The sequence below is a fragment of the Vombatus ursinus genome, unplaced genomic scaffold (genome assembly GCF_900497805.2).
Source record: "Vombatus ursinus unplaced genomic scaffold, bare-nosed wombat genome assembly UNPS02015066.1, whole genome shotgun sequence".
NCBI lineage: Eukaryota > Metazoa > Chordata > Mammalia > Diprotodontia > Vombatidae > Vombatus > Vombatus ursinus.
Window position 1 is genome coordinate 5,578,752 of NW_020954844.1, and position 12,062 is coordinate 5,590,813.

At 38.0% G+C, this 12,062-nt stretch overlaps 1 protein-coding gene across 1 annotated transcript in view; it reads right to left on the reverse strand.

The window, feature by feature from the left end:
* The window catches only part of CTNNA2 (catenin alpha 2), a 1,364,056-nt gene that overhangs the window by 149,512 nt on the left and 1,202,482 nt on the right, over window positions 1–12,062 (reverse strand). The window contains exon 12 of the mRNA XM_027846144.1: window positions 9,814–10,014. Coding sequence (XP_027701945.1) covers window positions 9,814–10,014 — 201 coding nt within the window. The remainder of the gene's footprint in view (window positions 1–9,813; window positions 10,015–12,062) is intronic.

Below are 12,062 nucleotides of genomic sequence, written 5' to 3' on the forward strand. Positions count from 1 at the left end.
GTGTGTGTGTGTGTGTGTGTGTGTGTGTGTGTGTGTGTGTGTGTGTGGTGTATGTCTCTGAAAGCCTAGTGAAGGCAGGGTCTTGTGGTTTAAAAAGTCATGAACCTTAAAGACACAAAGTCTCACAGTCTCACCACTCCACGTTATATCCTCATGATAAACAGTCCGGGAAGAACTTCACCAGTTCCTTCAAGTACATGTGTAAGTTTCTAATCAGTGGAGCCAGTCCTATTCAAATCATTCATTCTAGCACATGGTTCAGGCTGGTGAATTCCATCTATAAGACTTGGGGCTAAACAAATGGATAGAGAAAAGTGAGGACATAGTAAAATTAAAGGGTTTATATTTAGCATTACAAGTTTCTCGTCTTCAGTGTCCTTCCTCATTGGTAACTCATTCCATTTTAGGCCAAAAGAATCTTCATAGTCCTTTCCTCCCTCACCTCAGAAAAACACACTATCAGTTTCAGCTATCTCCAGGCACATCTGTCTCCATCACAAACAGGAGAAATTAAACTTGTTTTCTTTAGATAGAACTAGGAACAAGAGATAGAATTCACAAATTTGAGTTTGATATCAAGTGAAACTGTAACAAAAAATGCAACTTTTCAATAATGAAAAGTACCAAAAAAAATAGAATGAGTCACCTTAGGAAGTAGAGAATTCTCTCACTGAATATCATTAAGCAAAGAAAAGACAGAGCAGTTGTCAGTTGTATTGTAAAATAGTATTTTATTCACTTATGGGAAGGACTAGACAGCTTCTGAAATGCCATCCTATTATATTATATGATAATGTCTTGCCTGACTTATCCTCATCAATCTTTTTAATTCCTTACAGAAATATATATGTGTGTATACATGCATATGCACACGTGTGTGTATTCATGCATATGTATAAATATACACATTTATAATACATACATATGTATATAGGTGTGTATATAAACACATGGATGTATGCATGTATACGTACATGATACAGATAACTGGTGACAAACAGAACTCTCCTAAAGACTTTGGGCGAATCCAACTCTGTTCTTTTCTCTGAGCCTCAGATGATTATCCCCCCTCCCACTGTAAAATGATGTAGTTAAACTGCATGATCACTAATCCTTTTTCAGCTTTAGGGTCCTCTATGTATCAAAGGTCACATTATCTACCAGTCACTCAACTGATCATTATGTTCCCTAGAAATCTAGTTTTATATTTTGGTCCATCACATCTGTGTTCATTCTCTTTGGGAATATTGGTCAAGGGAGATAGAGAAGGAAGCTAGGTATCCAGCTCATGCCCTCAGCCCAGCCAGAAGTATGGAGTGATCAAGAAACTACAGGTAATCAAGGAAAGGGAATATTTCTTATTCTTTTCCTGGATTATCCACTCAAGGTATATAAGAGCTGAAATGAGAAATGTCAAGCTCTATATCTATGAACAGTGAAACTAAAACCTTCATTAACTGGAATGATCACAGAAAACCAATCTCTGACCAATTAAAGTCAAGGGTAATCCAAAGGGAAGTAAAAGGTCACCTGGTGAGTTGGAAGAGGTTCAAGCATATTACTAACTAAAAATTAGAAGATGTGACATAAAGGGCACCATTAGAAAACTCTATAATTAGAAGAGGAGGCCATCACTGTTTGAAAGCTTTAAAGATCATAGGTGCTATCTAGTAGAACCTTCTAATTCTCAGGAAACTGAGACTTAAAGACATTAAGCAACTTGTATTCCTATGGCTAATAAATATCAGAATCAAGATTTGAAGTCGTGTCTTGCAAACTACAAGTTCAGAACTTTAATCACTGTACTTTAGCATCTAAAGTGGCCCAATGCATAAAGAACTGGATTTGTATTCATATAGACCAGAATTCAAATCATGTCTCACTAGCTGTGTCAACTGGGGCATCTCATTAATTTCTTTCAGCCTCAGTTTTTTTTTTCATCAGTACGATGAGGATAATAATAGCACCTATCATGTATGTGTGTATGCATGTATTGTATTATTGTTATTATTATTATTATTATTATTATTATTGTTATTATTATTATACCAGAATATTTCTCAAAGCATCACATTTTGTTAGAAGGGTGGGATGGCCATGAAAAATTTGGAAATTGATGGACAACCCAAGGAGTCCATCACTATCCAGACCATGCTAGGAGGTCTAACCCAAGATTCCTGGCAATTTCTATGGGTCTTCTGTGAAGGATCAATGAGAGAACTTGGACCAGAGCCTCATAGGAATAGAGGACATGGATGATTTGAGATTGGCACCATTTCAATAGTGAAATCACAGATCCATCATAAGACTAAAGTAAGAAGTAACTAAAATTATCAAGAAAAGGGGCTGTTCTGGGTCACTGATTTCCTAGTCAGAGGTCAACCTGAAAAAGCTTTTAGATTTCAACTATGCTTGTTGATAATCTTTCTAAAATGCCTTAGTATTCTGTCCAGTCTCAAGACAGCATGCTGAACACAATTAAACCTTTCTGTGTCAACCAAGGCTTTTGCAAGGTCTCAAGGTCACCATTTTGAACATGATTGGTAATGAAAAGGGAAAAGGTATAAAAAATACAAAGGCTCACACATTTGAAAGAGGCCTTAATACTTATCCAGTAAAGCCTTCTACATACTGCAGTATTACCTCTAATCTAATCTTCCAACCTAACTCCCCCTACAACCAAATCCCTCTAGCTGCAATTACTTAACCTCTTCACTGGGATGCATGTCCTATCTGTGAACACAATAAAAGGGAACAGTTAAAGACTTACATTGTCATTGTTTGGGTAGCTCTTGTTGAAGGGCACTCAAGTCCTACCTAGTATGAGAAACCTTGCCTTGTACTTGTGACAAACTACCTACCTTACCATCTGATTCCCAGGAATAGGGTGCCAGTCTTATCCTTCAATTTTTAAATTTCTGACTTGGTATAATTTTGAATAGTTGACTTCCTCTAGGTCTGGGTTTTCTGCTTGTTCTCATCACACCTCTATTGAGGCAAAACCCTGACTTCAAACACCAGTTCCAAGGGCAGCTAGGTGGTGCAGTGTATAGAGCACCAGCCCTGGAGTCAGGAGGACCTGAGTTCAAATCCATTCTCAGACACATAATTCTTCCTAGCTGTGTGACACTGGGCATGTCACTTAACCCCAATTGCCTCACTAAAAAAAAAATCAAACACCAGTTCCCATAATCGGGTGCCTGTCTGATGTCACCATACATTTCTGATGTCAACAATCTACCTACTTATGTATACTTTGATTCCAAACTCTCCTGAGGATTTCTTTTCCTTTTTTTTTTTTGGACTAAATGTACATGTATATATACACACATATATTTAACACAATATTTGTATATCTATCTAAAACTATCGATATATCTAATAAGATATATATAACGATAGAGAGATTAGAGAGATTAGATGTATTAGATGTAATTCTTATCTCCCCAATAGATTATAGTTTCATTGTGAGTGAAAATTGTTTTATTCTTGGTACTTGTATCCCCAGCACCTAGGACAGTGCCTAACACATAAGAAGTTGGTGTTTAGTAAATATTTCTTGATAGCTAAATTGATCAATTCTTTCTTAAGTCGAGACTAACTCTCACTGAAACTTCAAATTATTGGACTGAATATTGCTTGACCTTAGCATGGAATCTGGAAGCTGTTCACACTTAAGCCAAAATTTGTTTTCATGTCTTTTTCCCAGCATTTGTCTATTTTTCTTGAGAAGCAAAATGCAGCAAAGAAATCCAGTTATCACAGGGAGCTCATTCAAACTCAAGGTTGCCCTGGATTTGCTGAGTGTCTGAGAGGGGCAGAGCAGTGGACAATTCTCACAGAATCTACATTAAATAAAATGGTCATAGTCTGCAAAAATCTCTTAGGCCATCCCAGCATGGAAGGAAAAGAAGTGTCATATGGTCAGCTTTGCATAGCTTTAATAAATGCTGGGCTATCAGGCCTCTAGGGCAGCAGAGCTAGATTTCTACTAATTAAAATGTGAGTTCATTTCATTATTGTTATATCTAACTGCAAGTCACTGCAGTCTCTCGAGGAGAGAACTAACCTCTGGAGATATTCCTTATTATCTCATTTCACATTGTTTCAATCTCGTTTATTTTTCAGATAGGGTATCCAGTGTTTCTTGCTATCTTTTGCTTTACTTTGTTATATCCAGGCAAATAGATTTATTTAGGTCCACCCAGAGATAACTAAGTCAGCTTAAATGTCCCCCATCTTTTGAGGATAAACATATTTTACTATTTATACATCAAGATTAATAACGGTAATAATAATAACAACAAAAACAATAGCAATCCTAACAATCAGTACCAATAGCTCTTTTGGTATAACTCTAAAGGAAACCTAGCAGAATTTGCAATGTACCAACCAGAGAAGGTAAATATGTTGGTTAAGGCATTGCCAGAAGTTCTTGTGGAAAATATTAGTGGTTTAATCTATTTCCCACTCAACATAGAAAAATCAGTGTTGGTAACATGATGGAATGGACCATGAGATCTGGAGTTCAAAAATTTGACTTCTGAAAACTTAAAACATCTGTGCCCTAGGGCAAATCACTTGATTTTCTGATCATTAGTTTGATCATCTGTAAAATGAAGGGGTTAAATGAGATTTTCTCTTGATTCCAAACCTGATAGGACACACATAACTACAAAGAATCACAGCCTTTATGGATTGGATGGGGACTCAGTGGATATCTACTCCTATTAAAAACCAGGTGAACAAGCATCACTTGAAGAATAAGCCTTCACTTGAAGAAATCCAGTGAGAGCAAACTACCTGCCTACCAACATGGCTCAATTCAATTTCACAAAGTACTTTTAGAAAGATTTTGTTGTTGTTGTTGTTGTTGTTGTCCTTTAAATGTGCCTCTTTGGAACTTCCAAGCATTATTCCTAGCTTTGCCCTCTGGATTCTAGGAAAACAAGGCTAATTCTTCTTCCACGTTTGATAACAGCTGCAAGGTTGCTCCTCTGAATGTTCTCTTTTCTAAGCTAAAATTTCTCATTACCTTCAATAAGTCCTCATGTGGCTTAATTCACAATGGGATTGTGTGAATTCAACTGAATTGTGTGTTGCTTATCAATGCCCTTCCTGAAATATGAACTACAGCACTCAATACAAAAGTTCAAAAAGGGTTTAATCAGAGCAGAATATGATAGTATTAGTACTTCTTCAGTCATAGGAACATGGGTTCATAGATGTTTTAGCCAACAGATATGTTAGAGACCATTTGCTCTAATACCCTACCACTACCTCCATTCCCTTCCTGGCCTCTAGTGGACTCCAATCTCCCCAGAATTGCTGGCTTCAAAATTCACAAATCTCTATTCACCCTTAGTTGGCTTGATAAGTCTTAGGTCTCCTCAAATAATAAAAACATAATAAAATAGGACTTCCCAACAATGTAGGAGGGAAAACAATTCCATCACCCCATCACAATGCCAAATGCTTAATTAATACTTATCATTTACCAAAAGCCAATGCAAATACAAAACCCACAAGAAGAAAAGTAACCATGGATCATGACCATTCTATAAGCAATGTCAGACTCTATGGCCTTTTTCTTCCCTGTCCACTCTATACCAGTCCAGTCGTCCATTAGTGCATGGAGTGCTTGAGACAAGATGGGCATCTAAACCTCAGCCTGAGGTGCTTACTAGTTGTGTGACTCAGCAAAAGTCACTTTTGTGCCTTGAGTTTCCTGAACTAAACTGATGATCAGGAGTAGCACCTACTTCCTAAGGTTGCTCTGAGAATAAAGTGATATAATATTTGTAAAGAGCTTCCTGGTATATTCTTTTTTTTAATTAATAAATTTATTTATTTTTAGTTTTCAACATTTACTTCCACAAAATTTTGAGTTCCAAATTTTCACCCCATATTGCCCCTCCCCCCACCCCAAGATGACATGCATTCTGAATACCCCTTCCCCTAGTCTGCTTTCCCTGCTATCTCTCCCCTACTTCCCCTTCTATTTTCCTGTAGGGCAGTATAGATTTCTGTACCCCATTTCCTATATTTCTTATTTTTCAGTTGCATGTGAAAACATTTTTTTTTAAACATGTGTGTTTAAAACTTTGGGTTCCAAATTTTCTCCCTTCCTCTCTTCCCACCCACCCTCATTGAAAAGGCAAGCAACTCAATATAGGTTATACATGTGCAGTTATGCAAAACACTTCCATAGTAGACATGCGGTGAAAAATGAACTCTATTTCCCTTAATCCTATCCTGCCCCCCCATTTATTCTATTATTTCTTTCTATCCTGTCCCTCCTCAGAAGTATTTGCTTCTGATTACTCCCTTTCCCAATCTGCCCTCCTCTCTATCATCCCCCTACTCTCTTGTCCCCTTCCCCTCCTATTTTCCTGTAGGGTAAGACAGATTTCCATACCCAATTGAGTGTGTATGTTATTCCCTTCTTAAGTTAAATCCTATGAGAATAAGATTCACTCATTCCCTCTCATCTTCCCCCGTTTCCCCTCCACTGTAAGAGCCTTTCTTTTTCTGTTTTTCTTGTAAGATAATTTACCCCATTCTGCTTTTCCCTTTCTCCTTCTCCTAGTATAATCCCCTCTCACCCCTTAATTTTATTCTCCAGATATGACCCCTTCATCTTCAACTCACCCTGTGCCCCCTATCTATCTATCTATCTATCTATCTATCTATCTATACACATACATACATATAATTTTTTCCCTCCAACTACCCTAATACTGACAAAGGTCTCATGAGTTACAAATACCATCTTTCCATGCAGGAATGTAAACAGTCCAACCTTAATAAGTCTCTTATGATTTCTATTTCCTGTTTACCTCTTCATGTTACACTTGTGTCTTGTATTAGAAAGTCAAATTTTCTATTCAGCTCTGATCTTTTCATTAAGAATGCTTGAAAGTCCTCTATTTCACTGAATGACCATTTTTCCCCCTGCAGGATTATACTCAGTTTTGCTGGGTAGGTGATTCTTGGTTGTAATCCTATCTCCTTTGCTCTCTGGAATATTATATTCCATGCCCTGCAGTCCCTTAATGTAGAAGCAACTAAATCTTGTGTTATCCTGATTGTGTTTCCACAATACTTGAATTGTTTCTTTCTGACTGCTTGTAATATTTTCTCCTTGACCTGGGAACTCTGGAATTTGACTACAATATTCCTAGGAGTTTTCCTTTGGGGATCTCTTTGAGGAAGAGATCAGTTGATTCTTTCAATTTCTATTTTGCCCTCTGATTCTAAAATATCAGGGCAGTTTTCCTGTATAATTTCTTGAAAGATGATGTCTAGGCTCTTTTTTTGATCATGACTTTCAGATAGTCCAATATTTTTTTTTAATTCTCTCTCCTGGATCTATTTTCCAGGTCAGTTGTTTTTCCAATGAGATATTTCACATTGTTTTCTAATTTTTCATTCTTTTGGATTTGTTTTACAGTGTCTTGATTTCTCATAAAGTCACTAGCTTCCAATTGCTCTATGCTAATTTTTAAGGAAATATTTTCTTCAGTAATCTTTTGTACTTCCTTTTCCATTTGTCCAATTTTGCTCTTTAGGGCATTCTTCTCTTCATTGGCTTTTTGGACTTCTTTTGCCATTTGGGTTAGGCTATTTTTTAAGGCATTATTCTCTTCAATATTTTTTTTGGGTCTCCTTTAGCAAGCTGTTAATTGGCTTTGCATAATTTTCTTGCATCACTCTCATTTCTCTTCCCAGTTTTTCCTCTACTTCTCTTACTTGCTTCTCAAAATCCCTTTTGAGCTCTTCCAAGGCCTGGGACTGATTCATATTTTTCTTGGAAGTTTTGGATGTAGGAGCTTTGACTTTTTTTTTCTTCTGGTTGTATGTTTTGATCTTCTTTTTCACCAAAGTAAGATAATATAGTCTGACTCTTTTTGTGCGGCTTGCTTATGATCCCAACCAAATACTTGAGTTTTAAACTCTTTGTTAAGGTAAGAGGCTGTTTCTAATGTGGAGAATGTACTGTCCCAAGCTTTGGGGGTTTGTACAGCTGTTTTCAGAGATACTTCTAGGGGCCTGAAAATTTTCAGTTCTTCCAAGGTGCTATGATAAGGGGTGAGGTGTTTCCTCTCCACCACCACAAGCTCCACCATGCCAGCACTCCTCCTTTCCCCAGGACTGGCCCTCAGAACTGTGACCCAGATCTAAGTATGGGCAAAGCAAGAGATTCCTGCCTCAGCACTGGCAAAGAGATCCTTGCAATCCCCCTCTGATCTGCCACTCGATTCCCCCTCAGTCTGTGGGCCGGAAGCTCAGGAGGCAGCCACTGCTCTAGGGGCAGCTGAAACCTAACCTCTTCTCTCACCACAGTCACAGACTTTTCCAACTGACCTTCTAAGTTGTCTTTGGCATTCATGGGTTGAGAAGTCTGGAAACCACCACAGCTGCCCATGATTCAGTCCTCTGAGGCCTGCTCCAGGGTCGCTGTGGTCTGTGCGCCCACGCTGAAATGCACTCCTCTCCCAGCCTAGCGCGATATACCTTTCTGATCAGCCATCCAGATTGTCTTGGGCTGGAAATTTGTTTTACTCTGTTTTTTTGTGGGTTCTGCTGCTTTAGAATTTGTTTAGAGACATTTCTTTTAGGTATTTGGAGGGGTTTGAAGGAGAGCTCAAGCAAGTCACTGCTTTCCCTCTGCCATCTTGGTTCTGCCCCCCCTGGTATCTTCTTATTCAGTCATTTTTCATTCTTGCTGACTCTCCATGACCCCATTTGGAATTTGTTTGGCAAAGATATTGGAGTGGTTTTCCATTTCCTTCTCCAACTCATTTGACAGATAAGGAAACTGAGGCACACAGGGTAGTGACTTACCTTGAGTCAGAAAGCTAGCTAGTAAGTGTCTGAGTTCAGAGCTGAAATCAGCAAGGTGAGACTTCCTGACTCCAGGCTTAGCACTCTATCCATTATGCCACTTAGTTGCCCTGGCACATAATAGGTGCTTAATAAATGTTTATTGAATTTTAAGGAATTAAAGCCCTTAGTACAGTGACTGGCACATAGTAGGCACTTAATAAATGCTTTGGTCTTTTCTAAGTTAATCATAAATTATCATAACATAACATTAATCATACTTTTCCCTTCTCCTCTGCCCTCACCAATATTTTTATTGAATAACTGCTAGTATTTCTGCATGGAACTTTAAAGAGATAACCTCATTGGAGTCTCATAATAATTTTGTGAGGAATAAACAGTATTATTACTATATTCATCTTACTAAGCTCAGAAAGATTAATTGATTTGTCCAGGGTCACAAAGCTGGTGAGTATCTAAAACAGGTTCAAACCCAGATCTTTCATCATTACACCAAACCCAGAGATCTAAAACATTAAGAGATGGGGACTGGACCTATGATTTCATAGGTATAGGGAATTTCTAGGTGAAGTGATATCTTCTATCAATTTTTAAATTTATAATCTTAGCAATTTGCCTAGACCTACAAGAAGGTAGAAGTTTTGCTTGAGGTCACACAGTCAGTAGGTGTAAGAGAGAGAGAGAGAGTTTAAATTCATGGCTCCCTGGATTCAAGAGCAGCTCTAAGTCCATGATTCCATGTTGTCTCTCCTAAGCATGTAAAGGAAGAAACCAGGAAGCATCTCATGAAATTACCCATAAGCCCCAAAACAGAAAGTTTGATAATTGAAAATGTCTGTGCTCCAATTCATCTTCCACACCTGAGCAATCTAAAATGTCAGGCTCCTGCCAATGCCTCTTATGGAGGCACCAGACACAACCCTGTCATCAATGAAGAGGAGGAATCAATTCCGCATCTGTGCTTACCTGTCTCAGACAACAATTTTGTAGCTTCTAGCACCTTTTCAGTATAAACTCCAGCTTCATAGTTCTCCATCTCTGCATTGATGATGTGGATGACTCGGGCTGCCCGGCCACGAATCGCACCTGCTGTCCGGTCCAAAGTATCAACATCCCCTTCTTGGAGTGCAATCACACACTTATTCACATCTTCCAGAATGTGATTTTCTGTGAATAGGATACACATGCATTATTAAGTTTCATCTTCATTATAACTCCCTATTAACCAATCAGGCATCTATTGAGCCCTCTCCTAAGCTCCCAGCCTCTCTTTTGCCCAGTTTTACCCCATCTATTACAAACACAATAGTCTCTAAGTCAACAGTTAAGGATAAATTTCCATCTGTTTTCCCCGGCTTTTGAATGGAAAAGGCTAGGACTTTGTGCACTCTAAATGCGGTTATCAATGAATAGTAGTTAGCTGGCATGGAGTGAATTTGATCAAGCTTAAATGACTCCCATGACCATAGCCAGAGTGCATCAGGGGAATTTTTATCTAGTTTTAAATGAGGGAGAGAGAGAGAGAGACAGAGAGAGAGAGACAGAGAGACAGAGAGACAGAGAGAGACAGAGAGAGAGACAGAGACACAGAGACAGAGAGAGACAGAGACAGAGAGACAGAGACAGAGAGAGACAGAGACAGAGAGAGAGAGAGAATTAGCAACATGAACCAATATTCTTCAACTAGATATAGACGGCAGGCTATCAATACAGACCCTTGTCAAAAGGTTTTCACTTGAGGAAAATGCATGATTTTCTCATATTTTTATACAATCAAAGGCCTTAATATGGTCAAAATTTTCAACCTGGCGTTTTAGACTCTCCATGACATGACCTTCCTGTCCAGCCTCAATTCATAATTTTCCCCTGTGTTGGTCCACCATTCACTTTGTGGTGGATTACCATTCCATGATGTGCCCAAGCTATCTATGTTCACTTCACTCTAAGCTCCATTCCTGACTCCCTAGATTTGTCTACCTTATCCCTAGGAGGTTTGTCCTCATTCAAGTACCCTTATTCCCTTTTACTTCTCCCTTTATGTGACAGAGATTTTCCCTATAAGAATGGAGGGTCTTTCTATTTTGCATGTACTCTATTCGTAGTGCTTAGCACAGTGCCTGGCACATACTAAGTGCTTAATAATTTAGCTATTATATCTATCCATCTATCTATCTATCTATCTATCTATCTATCTATCTATCATCTACCTATCTATCTCATTGTTCATCTGTCTCTCTATCCTGAAGATCTGAGTTCAAATTTAGCCTCAGTGATTTAATAGCTGTGTGACTCCTGGAAAGTCATTAAACTTCTGTCTGCTTCAGTTTGCCCATTTTTAAAATGGAGACAAAAATAGTGTTTGCTTCCGCATGTTGTTGTAAGAATAAAGTAAGATCATATGTGTAAACATTTTGTCAACTGAAAAATTACTATATAATTGTAAAATTCTATATAAATGCTAGCTATTATTATTAAAGAGAGAAACTGAAATCAAGGAGAACAATTAAGAAATTAGTGTAGTACTTCAGACACAGGATAGTGACTATGTAAGCAGCAAGAAGGAGACAGATACATGAGATGGTACAGAATTAACACTGAAAAGCTTCTTCAATTAACTGGATGGTGGAAATGAAAAAGTATAGAGTTGGGGATAACTCCAAGGTTACAAAGCTCTTTGAGCAGGAAGGTTGAGTGGGGGAATAGAATATGAGATGTGAAATAATATGCATAAATAAATTAATTGAATTGGTTAAACAGAAGCATACTGGCTTAACTGCTATTGAATGGAATGAAGAGATTTTTTAGATTTCTGGTACCTGCAATTTTTTGAGTTAAACCCCAAAATGAAAATATCTATGCCAAGTTGTTCATTTTAAAATACTATTAAAAGTTATAGTTTATGCCCAATGGGAAACATTTAAATGTTTCTAACATAGCTATTTCGCTTTTTTATGAGTGCAGTCCACATCTGAAAATTGGTTTTTGCTTCTGTGATATTAATAGTCAACATCACCTGGCCCCAATCCTGTTGCATTTCATGCAGAGGAATTAAAAATTCAGGTTCTAGCACAATACAATGACTGCAGTCCATCCTTTAGAAAATTTGGACCCAGTGCTTTGTAAAAAGAGATTTTCCCTCTAGGCTAGAAATTCCCCTAATAAGAAACACACACACACACACACACACACACACACACACACACACACACACACAC